This window comes from Melozone crissalis, unplaced genomic scaffold (assembly GCF_028551555.1).
Source record: "Melozone crissalis strain CALT ecotype California unplaced genomic scaffold, PUWL_Pcris_2 ptg000018l_1, whole genome shotgun sequence".
NCBI classification, from domain to species: Eukaryota; Metazoa; Chordata; class Aves; order Passeriformes; family Passerellidae; genus Melozone; species Melozone crissalis.
In genome coordinates this window covers 45,980,828-45,998,270 of record NW_026535796.1, presented here as the reverse complement: position 1 = coordinate 45,998,270, position 17,443 = coordinate 45,980,828, and the positions used below count along the sequence as shown (strand labels likewise).

Genomic DNA, 17,443 nt, shown 5'->3' with positions numbered 1-17,443 from the left:
TTTAGTAGCAGGAGTTAAAAATCACCTTCAACACAATCAACCAGAATTTCTTGCAATATTAAAGCCATCTTCTCAAAGCCTAGTACAATGGCACTAAAGAGCTTCTTTATTTCTATTGTAAACCTCATTTGATACATGTCTGAATTGCATTTATGTCCTTCAGCCTCCAACAGCTGTATCACAAGCTGCCTCAGCTTGTAATCAACACTACACTCTGTGTATCATCTTCTCAAAGTTTTATTGCTGAAGCAAAAATTCCCTATGGATTTCTTCAATAAATTTTCACTTCACCTATGGCTGTGGTATCTGCTTGTTTCTCCTCATAAAATAACTCTGATTATGAACAGTGATGCATCCCAAAGACATTATGAGCACCATGTACTTGCTCTTGCTTCTCTGTATCAGCGTCACCAATTCTATTATTTCCAAAACCCCTCCTAGAAGACCTCAACTTGAAGGTCTCTTCCCAATGGTTGTCTCAGATATAAAAAACTTAGCTTTTAATTCTCTCCACACTTTGTAACAGAATTTCTAAGTTCTAAAATTCCCTCAATTTTAATATATGGAATTGAATTTCCACTTCATTCAAAGACATGAACTTAGCAAGTTACAACTCTCCTTTACTACCAAAGTGTTACACTACAAAGGCTGAGTGCCTGAACTTCACATAAAGCTGGCTGTATATACACCTTATACATTAATGTTTCCCACCACAGGGAGACAACATTTTACTTTCAGCAAAACAAAAAAGAATCCCTAACACAGAAGTCTACAATGTAAGAATTTCAAAAGCTAAAACTGAAAGGGGATTTGTTGTTCTTGTTGTTGTTGTGGTGGGGTATGTGTTGAATTGCACTCCTGCATGTTTTTCTCTATCTGAATACAATCCAGGATAAGCCTTGCAAAAATACCTGCCAGTCACTCAGCCAAAGGCAGTCAGAAGGTTTTTAGCAGAAATTTTCACTGTTAGGAATAGAGTGAATTAAAAAGCAACTGATTTCAGAATAGCACAGAGCATTCCAAATATTCACAGGCACTAAATAAAGTTTGTGCTGGAATACTACTTATGGACTGTCACAAGATTTGTGAAGAACACATCACCTTCTGTAAAGGCTGGAAGGCACTGACACATTTTAATCTCCTCACTTTTGAGGAACTGAGAAAGTGAAGTGTAATGTAACAATTATTTCTTTCCTTAACTACACTTCATAATTAAGTTCTGCAAGTCTCACTTAATATTTATGCTTAGTTAACTATAATTCTACTACTCTTAGTACCTTAAAAGAGATTCATACCTCTAAAGTAAAAAAGTAATAGTTACCTTTCTGATCTCCTTCTTCCTCCTTACTCTCCAGTGGATCCCTTTATTTCCTCCTACAGTCTAGTCACACTGTTGCCTACACTTACAGTCTTTCTCACCTTTTTTAACACTGAGTGAGGCATAACTCAGATGAGCTTAACAGAGATAAGAATACATGTACTAGATGTACAAAACAAATTAAAATATGGGAAATAGGTATGTAAATATCAGACGGATTCCAAGTAAAACCACACATTCTGGCACAATTCAGCAGCTGTTCTCATTTGGTTCACACACTCAGTTGCAGTATTTATTAAACACTTAGTTACTTTCACTGGGAAATTGTTTAAATTGGCTCAGCTCTGCAAGCAAAACTGGTTAAAAAATCATAGCTGTTAAAGGCAACACTTATTTAAATTAGAGCTGGCAGACAGCTTTTAGATGGCTCCCAAAACATGGAACAAACTGGAAACATTGCATGACTTAATGGCATCATCATCTCTGAGCTGATCACCTCCTCCCCATGCACACACACAAAAGTTACCCGACCTGTTGGACCAGTGCTCCAGTCAGTCACTCATTTGGAGCCAGTACTTTCACTTTACCGTTCAATCCTACTTTTTTCTTTTCTAAAACAATGGTATGGTTTTGTTACAATCCTGGAAAAATGCACTTATGCAATACAACAACAGCAAACATTGAGGCTGACTGACAAAAGCAAAAACTGCTTTTGTTTTTTCTTCCACGAGATCAGACATCTGAAGTGTATTTAAAATACTTCACACAAAGCTAAGAGTCCTGTTAAAAAACAAGACTGCTGTAGCTTCATCACTTAAGTTGTTAAAATTTCATCTCCTCTAACTTGAAAACGATCAAAATATAGTAACACTTAAAAGTTGGCTTTATGACTGTGTTCTAAGGCAAAAAACCCAAAACACCTGCAGTCCCTTGACAAAATCCTAATGTTTTTCAATTTAAAGAGTGAAGATTAAAGTAGAATATTCCTCTCTTTAAAGGTATTCAGAAGTATTGAAACCAAAAAACAAATACAGACACTTTAAACACAAAAATAACAAATTTTTAAAACCCCACATCTGGCTGATTCAGGGAATGAGCATTACAACTTATCTAAATTTATTTACTTGAAATTTGTAAGCTATTACATGATCACCATTATTATTAAATTAGACCAGGTTTAGTTTCATGTAGACTGTCAAGAGGCAGAAGTGAAATAAGAATTCATACTGCATAGCAATATATTCTGTATAACTCCATTCATTACACCAATAACATACAGGCAAATAGCTGCAGGTTGAGTTTCCACCAGTCTGCCACACTGCTATCTATCTCAGAAAGTTTCTTCCATTTTTTTTTCCAGCTCATAAGAAGAAAATTTATTTCTTTATGAAGGAAAAAAAAAATTAAAAAGCAAGAGCAGCAAAAGCTGAGGATTATCCGTTGCTATAATAAAACAATGTTTTAGTCCAACAGTGTAAACTCAGTGCTTGGAAGAAAAAATTATCTGGTAAGGAAAGCAGTCTGAATAATTGTACCCTGCATTGCCCTGTTGCTATAGAAACTTATTTCACTGTAGCAGTTAATTGCTAATCAATTTATAATTTTTCATTACAAAGCTCAATAGAAGTCAAATGGGACACTGTCACATCTGTCCAGCAAGTCTGAATCATGTCTCTTCTGGCTACTGTTGGATTTTGCAAGTCCTACAGGAATGCTGGACATTTTTGATACAGAGTTTTTATCAATAATTCCATCATGTTGCAGCATATTAAGAAAATATTCCTAGAACAAAGCCCTAATTATTTTAGTACTAAAAATAAGATGGAGCTGGCTGTTATCCTAAGAGCACCAGAACAGTTTCACAGAAGTTATGTGAATAAAATACTGCACAAATGTTTAACCTGTGCTCCAAAACCAGGATGAGGCCCAGTGGTTTATGCTTTTTGTGGTCATATACAGTAACAGACAGATGAAATAACATATTTGCTCTAACTATTGTCCTGCAGCTGTAAATTTGCAATGCATCTTCCTTCTGGGGCTGAAGACATTTCATTACAATCCAGCCCAGTAAAATGAAAAGTGTTGCAAAACAAACACAGCTACTAGCAAACAAGTATCAAATCCAAATCCTTAAAACAAATATAGTGAACTCGGATTTCCCACAAACCCATGTGTACAAGTTCTAGGATATCACCCAGTCTGAAAAACAGAATCCTCCTTCAGAATTTTTAGAACAAAAGGCAATATGTTCCAAATTCAGGCACTCGTTTTCTCAATAAAAATATTTCTTTTAAAGTAAGCAAAGTATTAAGACATTTTAAGCAATAATAAGTGTTGGCAGTTTCACTGGCATAGATATTATGTGAAAAAACCCACAACCTTTTGCCTGCCATTAATAATCTTCTTTAAAAATTGCCATCAAAGGGCTAAAAGTACTCCACATACCAAATGGTCACACATCACTGTCTCCTTCCTCAGGGTGATTTCTGTCTCAAGTGTGGCAGGGAGTGATCAGACTGTCTATTGTCACCATGCTGCCCACTGAGTGCCCACACGGCAGCCGTTCTGCTGAAGGTCCTCCCAGGAGACTCTGAGGACACCCAGCACAGCCCAGCTACTGAATCATCCCACCCACTGATATGGGCAGACTGATAGCAGGCACACCAGGGATCTCTGCTGTCAAAAATAATCACACCTTGAACCACCACTGACGTTCACACACTGTCCGAATCTAAACTCTCCTTTGTATCAACCTGCACGGCAAGCGTCACACTGCAAGATACCTACTAAACAGGGGAGACAGAAATGAAGAAAAGGTTCCCAGATGAGTGAGGAGAAAGCACAGCAAAAGCTGCTCCTAGGCTCCTAAGACTTCTCCAGGCCCTGATCCTACCAGCATTCCCCTGTGACTCCCTCTTATGTACACACAATGCTTCCATCAGTCTAGGACTGACAAACACAATACACACATTAACCAGATCAATGCCAGCCCAACATGTTTTTGCAGAAGGTGTGTGGTGAGTTGACCCTGGCTGGATGCCAACACCCACCAAAATGTCCTATCAGTCCCCTCCCCAACTGGACAGAGGAGAAAACAATACAGTGAAAGGTTCATGAGCTAAGGACTGGAAAAGATCATTCACCTATTACTGTCATGGGCAAAACAGACTTGACCTGGGGAAATTAACTGCATTTATTACTAAGAAAATCAGAGCAGGATAATGAGAAGTAAAACAAACCTTAAAACTACCTTCTCCCCACTCCTCCCCTCTTTCTAGCTCCACCTCCTCCCCAGGAGCACAAGGACACAGGGAATGGGGGCTGCAGTCAGTTCATCACAGGGTGTGTCCCTCCCACAGGACAGAGTTCTCCATGCACCTCTCCTGTCCGAGTCCCTCAGGCACAGCCTGCTGCAGCAGAGTCCCAAGTCCCACCTGCTCCACATGGGCTCCTCCCTCCGTGGGTCCACAGTCCCTGCCAGGAGCCTGCTGCAGCTTCACAGCCCCCTCTCAGGGACCCACCTGCTCTGGTGTGGGTCTGCTGCAGGGGTTCAGGGGATCCCTGCATCCCTGAGGGCCTCCATGGGCTGCAGGGGCACAGCCTGTCCCACCATGGTTCTCACAGGGGAATCTCAGCTCTGACACCTGGAGCACCTCCTGCCCCTCCCTCTGCAGTGACCTTGGTGTCTGCAGAGCTGATCCTCTCACATGTTCTCACCCTGCTCCTCTCTGGCTGCAGATACATCTGCACAATAACTTTTCTCTCCCTAAACATGTTGTCACAGAGGTGTTACTGCCATTCCTGATGGGCTCAGCCCTGGCCAGCAGCAGCATCCTGGGCTTCTCACAGCAGCTTCCAACAGAAGCCCCCCAGAGCCTGGCCAAGCCAGGACAAGGTGTTCCCTGTTGTTCCATGGGAACAGAGACCTCAGAGTGCAGCACACAGAGCACTGAGCATCTGCCACTGGACTGCAGCAGGAGCTCACTGGTAACCACTACTCTGTCACTAAAAATGAGAGGTGTGGATCACCTTGAGCATCACTAAAGGCATCTTAACCTGGGCATTTGTTTGAGTTCTTTAGAACAGTTGTTGGCCCCATCTTTCTGATTTAGAAGTGCTAACATGTGCCCACGCTTAACTATCCCAGTTCCATCTAGCGAATTTACAGAGGCAGCATTTTGGCTAAAACACAGAACTGCACTTGAACAGTCACTTCACTGGCACAGAAGCTGTTCTGCCAACGCTCTTAGGTCAGAAACATCACCTGGAACAGCATCTCAAAACTCTGAAGGTGTCAGCAAACAGCTCATGACACAGACAGAAGTTATTCTGTACAAGGGACCACAGTTCAGTGCTGAAGGCAGGAGAGGCCATGCCCTGTGTTAAACTGATGTGAATGGAACTGGACAGCTGCCTCTGGGGGGAGGGAGCAGCAGCTCACACTGAAGCAACAGCAAGGCATCTCCTGAAGTCACCTGTTGAGATATACAGCTCATGCTATTAAATAGAAGTAACTCTCTAGTCAATACAAGCATCTCACTTTTACAAGCTGCATCCTGTATTTCTGAAATTCTTCTTTGGGAAAAAACCTCCTGGATCAATATATCACACTGATCAGGTACATTTAAAAAAATATGATTTAGTTATTTATGAACAGCAAATAATAATACAAACTGACTCAAAATGACAATGCAAAATGGGCTGCAAAACAGGTAAGAAATACAGCATTTGGCAGCAGATGATATCAAATTTCAAAAGTGGTATTGCCTAATCATGCAGCTATTCCTGCCCTCATAAATTGCTATTTTAAAGACACACCCTCTTGACACCTTAAGTGCAAACAGGTATTGAAGGTCTCTGGCCCACTCTTACTAAAAAGGTTGACGAAAAGCAACCTTTAGAAATACTTTCATTTAAAAATGAAGTCTGAAAATGAAATCAAACTGTTTGCTATTCTGTAGGAAAGGCAAAAATTTGAAGAAAAATGCACACTAAGCCTTCACCTATGGCTTCACAATACAGTATTAAGCTGATGGTAAGAAACAGTATTTTCCATTCAAACCACCAAAATATGCAAATCCAAACATCTAGACTATAATTTAAATCTTAATAATGTGATGTAAAAAACAAATAATTGCAAAACTATTTTTCTATATTACTGACAGTTACCAATAGAAAACCAGAAAAATCAAGACAACAAAAGTAAGTCTTTACAACTGGTGCCAAAATTTCATTTCAATGATAACTTCAAGCATGAATCACAGCCATGCTCTGATACCCACCTCAAATATCAAGAAAACCTGCACATAACCTTTCTAGAAGTCTTAAAAGAACCATACAAAAAAACCCTCTAGAAATAAGCTGCCACAGTTAAAATAGGATGAGACTACAACTTTTAGAATTCTGTATTTGTTATGGTTACATCTGTAAGTCAGGAAAAGGAGACATTTATGTTACTGAGACTCACAGTTATCCCTGTCCCTGCAGCCCCGGGCAGGCCAAAGTGTCCTTAAGGCATTGCTCAAATTGTTTCTTTCACCACACTTGTGGGTTTTAACACACAGTTCAATGTATCTTGGTATCCATTCTCTCTCCTGTTGTCATTGCTCCCCCTTTCTTCAGCTGAAAGGGAGAACTAAAACCATAAACTTGAATCCTCTCCAACTTTCACATCATATCATTTCCCTGAAAAAAAAAAATATCTAAAACTTCTGCTAAATATTTTTTTTAATTACTAGGAAACTGGGGATAATGACATTTGTTCACAACATGCAATGTTTTCTCCCTACACCAGCATGCTCCTAAGCTGTATTTCTTGCTTAGACTAGTATTTTGTCTGACACAGCACAATCTCTAGTAGTACAAAAATTACACACTATTAAACCAACAACTTCTTAATACAGTCACCTTCCAATCCCACATGGAGTTAAAAAGTAGTAATAAGAAATTATAAATATTTTTTTACCATTACAGCCACACATAAACATTATTATTAACTCATGAAATTAAAGAACAAATAAATCTGGTAAACCAAAACTGAAATCAATTTGCAGACAGCATCTCTTAGAGATCTATCATTCCATTATGAACAGCTGGACTGAATAGTGCACAAGAAATCCCAATGCAAGTTCCAACACTGCCCCTGGAAAGGTTTCACTTGCAGCAGCTGCTGGTCCTGCCCACAAGGGCCAGGGGGCTGCAGCCAGGGCACCCCCAGCTGCCCACAGGAGCCAAACAGGCAACAGCAGCTGCTCCCAGGTACAAGGGCAAGAATGGGTGGGAGGTGGATGCTAAAAAATGAGCTGTCTATTCACTTGGGCCTAAAAATGGAGTGAGTAAGGAAGAAAAAATACTTGGCTTCCCAGAAGGACACAACCAAATATTAATACTTGAAGTATAGCACATTTGATGTTACTGTTTCTTTTCCTTATGCCTTCTAAGAGGACAGATAATTGAAATATTAGGCATTATTTTGCACTAAATGGCACTACTTTCAAATAATAATTTGTCCAAGTGTGTCAACTCATAGTCATGACAACTGGATAGCAAGTGGCCTTTTGGTACACATCCTTCACAAGAAAGTAATTCAGATGGGTCCCTTTAGCCAGAAAACTGCAATAATACTTCAAACTAGGGCATTAAATTTGATTCTAGAATGTCAAACAAGACAATTATGGCTGGCAATCCTCTCAGAGGTGGGCCTAGGCAGCCTTTAATTAGAGTTTGAGGCACCTTCAATGTACATTTGAACTATTAACAGTTAACTATTTAAGTGTTTTGCAGACTCACAGATGTGTAATGCAAACTCCTTGTAATTTAAGCACATGGCACAACACTTTTATAAATATTCTGACAAAGCTGCCCCATAAAACTTTCCACAGGCACAGAAGCATTTGTTACAAATGATCCCTCTTTGCATCTGTGAAGCATTATGACTAAAATTTTGTCAATTTGCAAAGAATAAGTGCCACAATTATTGGCTTTATGCTAAATTAATTTCCCCAACTGAATTCAACTAAGTGCAGTATTACCACAAATGCACTTCAACACAAAACAAAAACCTCCAAAATTATAACTGCTGTGGCAAAAAAAAAAACCCCAACCAAAGACACACAGAGAAACTCACTGCCTATAAAATACTGCATGCCAAGGTGGGGCTGTGGGCAGCCCAGCCAAAGCAGCAGTCACAGCCAAATGAACCCTTCCCTCAGAGAGCAATCCTTCAGCCAGCACAGGGCAAGAGCCCACTCAAGTCAAACACTGATATGGGCTTGAAGCACAGACTAGGACAAGAAAAAGCACTACAGACTAATATCACTTCCTACATAAAAATCATCTTGCAAGCTCTGTCAACCATAGATATTTCATCTTCCTCCAGAGCAAGAAACATGTAACAGTGTAACTGTCATTTTAAAGCAGCTTTTTAGGCTTTTTATCTCACTCTAGCCAGTCCTAGTTGCTCTGCAGAAGCCTCATAACAAAATTAAACACTGAAAGCTACCTACACATCTGTAATCTGCATTAACTCTTCACTGTTTCCTTCAGCAGGGTTGTTGGAAAAAAAGGCATCACTAAAAATTGTACCCTTCAGGAAAGGTTACAGGAGTACTTTGTAACATGTCTGTCAGTCCCTAGCACAGTTAGAATTAGGAACAGTACCTATCTACATCACACAACTCAAAGGGGTAAATAGATCCACCCATTAAACACCTGAAATAAATTTCCAAGAGCTCTCAAACACCTTCACAACCACAGATCAAGAGGTAAAGAATTGCTGATCTAGCCACAGTACCTCCATGAGACTGCCCAGTCCAAATATAATAGCTATTATCCAACACAAAGAGAAGGAAAAAACTCTGCAGGAAATAAAGGCATTTCTTGAAAAAAGAAATCTACAACACCCTTTTAAGAGGGACAGAACAGAGTCACATCCAACACACCTGAGAAATGGGAACATCAACAGCAAATCCAACACATGGATTTAAAGTTCTATGAGAGATTTTCATTAATAGATGAGAGTACAAATCAAATTTGTGAGTAACATCAAGACTGGAAGGATTTGTTGCATTATGCAGCACAGAACTGGAAATAAAACCACTCTAATAATCTTAATAGAACAAAATTCAATGAAAATGCAACATGGCATTTATAAACATCCACAAAAAACCAAGGCATGGATAAAAATGGAGAAAAGCAGCAATATGATAAGAAATAATCCAAGTGAGTCATCACTATAAGGAAGATTCAAAAATGTCAACACTATTCAATATGTTAGCAAGAATATTAGAAGACAGACACAGCAAGCAACAATTCTCCCTTGCTCTGCACTGAAGTCACAGTGCAAGCACTGGGTCCAGGTCTACTTTAAGTAGATGATATCAAGGTTACCACTAATAAAAGACAACAGAAGCCAATACAGAAGAACAATTAAACATTTGGAACTCTGAGAAGAATGATTTAAAGAGCTGGGTTTATTTACCTTAGCAAAACTGAGTGGACAAATTAACAAGTTTTTAAATATGCAAAAGCAAAGGCAATAGTAAACTGTCCTCAATGTCCACACTAAATAACTGCATTCAGCCTGGTTTGCTTTCTCTTTTTTCCCTGAAGGAGAAGTTCAGTCAGATATTGGAGGAAGAAGAAAGAGAACACCAAAAATCGTTATTGAAGGAAACTGTGGAATTCTCATTACTGCAAGTGCAAGAACCAGTCACTAAGATGTGGATATACTTCCCTCTGCTACAGACCCAGTGTATCTTGCAATATCCTTATAAACCTCAGCACTTTTATAGCTCATACATGCTTTTATAATCTGCATGGTTTTCAGAGGCCTGACACAGCTTAGTGATCAGTACAAGCATACAGTAATATAAATTCACATCTTGAGAAAATGTGATTGTTTTCTCCACACACCCCAGCTTCCAACCTAGAACTGCCTGACACTGCTCTTCTCAGAGCAATATATTAAGCACAGTGACAAATGTCACCCATTACCATTCTGTCACTGCAACAAGTTCCCAGGTGAACAGTCTGTAGAATGAAAGTCACCAGCAAGGATAACATTCTTCAACTGTACAACAAATCAAGCCAGACACAAAAAAAGTAATTTTGAGAAGTGCAAAGGAAGGAATCCTATACATCAGTCTTTTTACTGATAAGCAGGCACTACCAGTATGCCAACTGTCAATAAAAGAAGTTGAGATATGAGATGATTTTCATCCTAGTACAAATATAACTTCCAAGACACTTGCTCAAGTAAAGCTTAAAAAGACAGTCAGCAAATTCTGCCCTCCATGGCTCCAGCAACCTGTGCTTACCACCTGTGTATGTTTCTAATCCAACACTACTGCAATACACAGTAATATTCCAAAGTTATTAACAGACTGCTGCTTTAGGCAGCTGCAAGGAAAAAGTCAAACTAAAGACAAAACCTCTTCTTCAAAAAGGTGATTTCAAAAAATGAAACAACCAATATTAAGCCACACATTACCAAAGAGTATATAGCCAGAATTTAACTACAATGCAAAAGGTTTTCCTGTAATAAGCTAAACTATGCATTCAAATTTCATAACCTCTCAATATATTACATAAAAATTAAGCCTGTGCACCATGCAACACTATTGCTGATGTGCGCCTGCACTGCAATGACAGCTGCAGATGAACCTGCCCAGAAACTTTTACAACATACAGAGAATAACACATCATCACACACAAAACTTCTACAAGGAAAATGCAGAAGCTTTCTCTTAGGAAGGGAAAAGGACTTGAGAGTTAATGTCAGCAGCAGGCTGGAAAGCTTTGCCTTGTCAGTCATTCCTAAGGCAAGGAAGATGATATAGCACTCTCTTTTTCCAGCCTAATGAATCAACTAATAAATCATTTTGCAAACCTAGCCACAAACCATATTTAAGTCCTTCAAGACTGTCTTATAAACAAAAACCAAGTAACAGCCCTCACTCCTGGTTAGGGGCTGTAGGAAAAAGCAATCCACCAAGAGCATCAGAGCATCATAATTTGAATAATTTTTGAATTATTACGATATAATCTCACTCCATGAAGAGGAAAATGCCTAAAATAACAGGAAAAGCTTCTGTTAACACCTCTAAGTCTCTTAATGAAGTCAACAATCCCTCAGGAACAGATCATTCCAGAAGTGACTTAAGGCTGAAGCAGAGGCTTTACTCAGGAGAGGCCTCCAAGGCAGTGGATCCCAGCAGACAGTCCAGGCCACTGAAGGGGGCTGAGCCCCTCCAGCCTTCCCTTGCTGTCACTGTACTCATCAACCCCACGATGACACCATGCAAGTCACCAAATCAAGAGGAAATCTGCCCAGAACAACTGCAGATTTTGCTGCTGGTTTAGCAAGCTGAACTGGCTGAACCAGAGGCTGAGCAGTGCCAGAGACAAGGGGATGGAGCACTCTGCCAGCAGGATCCCACACTGCCAGTCCATCACTTACAGCTCTCACAGATCAGGGCAGCTCATGGGAATTTACCCCTTCTGGTTAATGAGAGATCACTGCACACACCTCACCTGAAAGCAAAGCAAAGGAGGACTGAAAGGGAAAGTCCAGTGACACTCAGTGCAGTTAAGAACAATTACACACTTATCTAAGTAAACCAACCACATCTCCTTCTGTCACAGTTTAACTTCTTACTAAACTACAGCTCTGTGTCTTTTTTTTTTTTTAAGTGGATCCAAATCAGAACACAGGAGTTTTCTGGAAGTCTGCATTGCTTTATAAACACAAAGACAGCTGCAACGTTTCATTATTTTTAAAAAATCAGGGTTTTTTTAAATAATGTTTTTAAATTTTTAATAAAATAGTAAAAACTCAGCTTCCTTCTTAAAGAGGTGAAGAATGAAGCTGGAAAAAGTACTTTTTTGCTTTGAAAAGTCCCTAGAGACAGCTTCAAATCTGTCCAAAACTTTTGTCTCTCTACCAAACCCTGAGGATTGTCCATTTGTACTCCCATCTCCACACCACTGTCCTGGATGCCAGACCTAACTTCTCCACCAGGTGCCTTGGAAGGATTAAGGTTACTTGGAAACATTTTTCTTTATGTAAGTTAAATCTCCTAAGACAACACACACATCAGCAGTTCATGTATAAAGGTGACTTCCAAACCAGATATAGCAGACACAAAGCATTTAGGATTTAAAGGAAACTAAAGGAAGAAAGATTAGCATTATTGATGTCAAGAAATATCCTTCCAAGTGGTATCTTTGCCTCAATATTAGGTTATTTATTCTTTAGTGGCATTCATGGCTTAAGTGTTGCTCTTCTTTAATGTGTACTCATCTGCAAAGGATTACTGATGCAAGAATTATCTCAGCACCTAACAGACATGGTCACTTAAAATACAGTCCTGGTGGTTCTTTCACTCATTTTAGGAAAAATATAGCATTATCCCATCAACAAAAGAAGTCTTTAAAAAAAGTGGGAAAAAAAGGAAAAATAAAAAGACAAAATCACAGTGACCTGATATATTTACACAGCACATCTTCATTAAATTCAACTCAATACTCCAGTATGACTTAGCCAGAATGAAAATCATGATCTTTAAGTAATCAGGGAAAATTTTTAAAGGATACATAAATAATTATGAAGTAACAGCTAAAACTAAAGTTATCAGCACCTGTATTATGCCAAGGAGCACAAATAGGTTGGTCTTAGATCAAATCCCTCTCCCCATCCTGCTCCCAGGAACAGGAAGGAACACAGAGTGTCACAGTCTGCCCGGTTTAAGGCAGAATTACATCCTGTCCATTTAGGTAACAACAGCTCTCTCCCCTTTATGATAGCTACAAGATAGAACTTTTGATTCTGAAAAGTTCACATGATCAGCTGACAGGCTGGCAGCCTGCTCCTGCTTCACTTTTGTACACAGACAAAACAGTTACTTCCAACTGAAGTTCCAAAATAAATTCCCAAGCAGCAAGTACTGCAGATTTAAGCCAGACCATCTTCCCATTTCATTTAAAGTTTTCCTTAGACTGAGTCAACCTATTTCAGCTCTTTCTTTAGGTTCACTTCACTAAAATGTTATACATATAGAATATACAGTATTATCCTACATAGTTAATACTGTAAAAGGTCATTGAGATTAATTTTGTCCTAACAATGTGTATGTTTTATTCTATTCTGAGAAAAAAGTGTTTCACACTGTCACAGGTATAAATGCCTCAGAACTCCTGAGTTCACAAACTCAAATATCTCAGCTACTGTATATCATACCAGTAGCTTTTAGCATCTAAAACAATATCCAAATACCAGCTCAAGAAGTCTTTTGTAATTTGATATAATTATTCCACTCCTTACTGTCAACGAAGTTCCAGCCTTTAGATTTTTATTTCTCAGAAGTGTGGCAAGAGATGACTAAGAGAACTTGCAAGAATCACATGTGCCATTACTAAACTACATGAAGGCCTGCTCTGTGAGCTGAGGGAGAGAACTCTGCATGGAAAAAACAAACATAGCAAGACCCAAACACAGCAACGATTTAGGATATAGATTTTCAGAGATACTGCTCCTCAGGATACCTTGTAAAGACAGCAAGTGGTTGTAAGCAGGGAATACTGTCTGATACTAAATACTCCTTGTATGCCTAAAAAAGCCATTTGAAAAATGGCTAAAAAAGCTATTTGAAACATACCTAGATTATTAAAATTCATTAAAGAGTGAAACTAAATACACACAGACACACTTTCACATATAATTATACAAGACATATCAGATCTGTTAGGTCACAGTCAACAAACAAGCACGTAGACTTTAAACTCCTGCTGTGCCGACATTTTACAGAAAGCAGGAGTGCTGGGGGCACTACCCAGGACACAGCAGCTCCAGGCATAATCCCCTGCTCATCCACGAGCTTCCTGCACAGCCTCCTGCGAGTCTCGAGCTCCCTGTGCCCCCATCCCATGCTGAATGGTGAGCTAAAAGCAGGAAGATTTCAAGGTACTCACATGATGGCATGCTGAGACCCGAGCATGTAAAATAACAAACGCCCACCACGTGAAACAAAACAGAAAGCTGACATTCATTATATCTGTGTTTACATCTATGAGGAGTGACATGTGCTCACCTAGCACGGCAAATTCCCAATTGTTCTCTGAACCCCATAAAGTCAACGGGTTGCTCATAAATATGGTGATCTGAGAGATCAAAAGCATGCACTGTCCTGCATCCGATAATGACAAGCAAGGAGTCTCTCTCTCAAGTACATCAATCTTTCTTTCCTGCAAAAGCAACTTTCTCTCTGCCAATTATCTGATATTTAAGACTCATCTCACTGCACCGCTCCCATTTAGAAACAATTCTAAAACCAACCCACTTCTAAGTGTCATAACAAAGGCCTAAAGCTGCACGGAACGCTTCAGCCATGCAACCAAAGCCAGGAAGATCCTGGAAGCAGGGATTTGACACCACCATAATCACAACAGGCATTAGCGTGTCCAGCAAATTCTGACCTGAAGCAGCAGGTGAAGGAGGCCGAGGGAGGGAAAGCCAGCCAGCCCTCACTCCGCACAAGGAGGGCCCAAGCGATCGCATCCCGGCACAGGGCCCACACACACACACACAGCTCCCGCCGGTGACACCGTATGTGGAGCAGCCCCGAGCACCGGCCCGGCGCCGATGCCCTCACACCGCCCTCGCCCCAGGCCCGCTGTCCCCCTCGCCAGGCGCTCCCCGGTTAACCGGGAGCTCGGCGGGAGCCGAGGAGCCGCCGGCCCCGCGGCCGGGGGAGGGGGCACGGCGAGGGAGGGGCGGCCCGGCCTCGCTCCCCCGCCCCCGGCGCGGCCCCGGGGCTCCCGCACCCCGGCGGGCGGGCGGCGCGGAGCCCCCAGAGTCCCCGCCCCATCCCGGCGGGGGAGCCCCGGTACCTTGCGGACCCCCTTGTAGATGTAGAAGTAGAGCTCCCGGCCCACATTGAAGCAGAGCCGGTCCCCGTTGCCGCTCTGGTCGTTGACGTTGACGAAGGAGACGCGGACGGGGTTGGAGCCCTGCGAGTTGAAGGGCACGCGGTTAGGCCGGCTGTACTCCGAGTGGCTCAGCAGCTTGTACAGCCCCTCCCGGGTGGTGAACTGGGTCTTAATCTCGTTCATCTCCTTCCCACCTCCCTCCGCCGCCATCTTGGAAAGGAGCGCTCATCCTGCCCCAGTGCCCGGATGTGCCGACACTGCGCAGCCGCCGGCGCGCGCGCGGCCCCTGCGCGCGGGGGCGACACGAGGAGGCGGGGCCGGCGGGGCCTGTTTACCGCGCGACTGCGCGCGCGCCGGGCCCGCGCGCCCGGGGGGCGGGGAAAGGGGCGGGGCTAGGGGCTGGGGCGGGGCTCGGGGCGGGAGGCGCGGCGTGCCTGAGGGGCCCCGCCGGGGACACCGCGCTCGGCGTTCCGGCCCCGCTGGGCCGTCCCGGAGAGCAGCACTGCCGCCGGAGCGCTCCCGGGTGTCTGCAGTGAGCGGGACTCCAGTCCCTCTCTGGGCAGCCTGTCCCAGTGCACGGTCACTGCACAGTAAAGAAGTTCCTCCTCATGTTCGTGTGCAAGTTCTGTGCATCAGTTTCTGCCCGTGGCACAGCGAGAAGGGCCTAGCTCTATCCTCTGACACCCCTCCTTTAGATATTTATACACATTGATGAGGTCTCCTCCCAGTCAGCTTTTCTCAAGGCGGGACAGGCCCAGCTCCTCCGCCTTTCCTCCCAGGAGAGATGCTCCAGTTCTTTAATCATTTTTGTAGCTCTCCACTGGACCCAGCCAGGAGCTCCGCGTCTCCCTTGTGCTGCTGAGCCCAGAACCGGACCCAGCGCTGCAGGTGTGGCCTCAGCAGGGTCACCCAGCATGGTGGCTCCACGGGCAGCTGCTCTGGGGATGGGACAGAGGGGGAGGAGGGATCACGAGCAGGGGCTTTGTGCACCCACAGAGCCCTGCCGCCCTGGGATGTGGGCATCAGTGCCAGCACAGCGTGGGGTGAGGTATCCCTGCTGCTGGAAGTGCCTCAATCAGGAGGTATCCGTGTGCAGCGCTGATTTTGGGGCGGTGGCTCCCAGGTGAGAGCCCCCACTCACCTCACAGGGAGGCACCACAGCCCTGGCCATCTCCACTGGCTCGTTTGCCCACAGGGGACTTGCCAGTGCCTGGAGCCTGCTGAAGTTCCTGCTGTGAGAGTCTGTCAGTGTAGGGACAGCAAATCCAGGTGTGCAGCTGTGCTTTGGCATTTCATGCCAAGCTCAGGTGTCTTGATGAAGACGGTGCCTCCATCCCTCCAGCCCTGCACCAGCCTCCAACCTGCTGCAGGCAGAGCCAGGCCTGGGAGTTGGCCTGAGGTGTGAACCTGAAAAACTGGTTATCAAATCACTCACCCCATTGTTCTGATCATCCTGCAGCCATGCAGCCAGCTGTGTTGCATGGGGAACCAGATCAATATCAGATGGAGGAGGCGCAGGGCTGGGAAGGATTGCATTCACTGGGCAGGGAGGCAGGACTGTTTCTTCTGACAGCAGTTTCAGCTTTAAGAGTTTGTCTGATTACAGGCTCATGACTGACTCAAACTGATCTAAGACTGATCTCCAGCTGGAAAAAAAGATTTTGGCCCCTCCTCTACAGGTATTTCCATTTCTTGCCTTGCATCAGTTCTAGTAATCATGCAACCAAAGGGTGAGTCAGATCCACCTGAAAATTAACACACACACAGAAATTACCGAGTTCTCAGGTAAGCAAAGTGTTGATCAGCAGCCAGGTTGATTCAACACATCACAGAACTGCTGGAGCCAAAATAAGGAAGGAGTTTGGAATGTGGGACTAGGGGAAGATAAGCAGCACAGAATTACAACATCTTCAGTTAACAATAAAAAACCACACTTTCAAGGTACAGTTTCCTGCTGTAGCTGTGTGGCTCTAACATGACTGCTACCAAAGGCATTGTCCTGCTCTCTTCTTTCTGGACCATGACTGTCTGCTGCTACTCCTTCCTGTACCAGCCATAGTGCTCTCCTGACCTCATGAGGAGCCATTTCTGAAAGGTAAATGGAGAGACAATTCAACACCTTGCACGTGTGAAATGAATATGGTTAAACAAAAAACACTGACTCCTTAAGGGAATGGACAGCAGGACCTTCCTGCTTTC

The 17,443-nt window shown here is 42.8% G+C and overlaps 1 protein-coding gene across 4 annotated transcripts in view; it reads right to left on the bottom strand.

Annotated features, from left to right (window-relative positions):
- Positions 1-15,472, bottom strand: part of WDR20 (WD repeat domain 20) — a 47,417-nt gene extending 31,945 nt beyond the window's left edge. For all 4 annotated transcript variants that reach the window (XM_054276237.1, XM_054276235.1, XM_054276234.1 and 1 more), the window contains exon 1: positions 15,206-15,472. In XM_054276237.1, coding sequence (XP_054132212.1) covers positions 15,206-15,454 — 249 coding nt within the window. In that variant the 5' untranslated portion in view covers positions 15,455-15,472. The remainder of the gene's footprint in view (positions 1-15,205) is intronic.
- Positions 15,473-17,443: the final 1,971 nt, after the last annotated feature.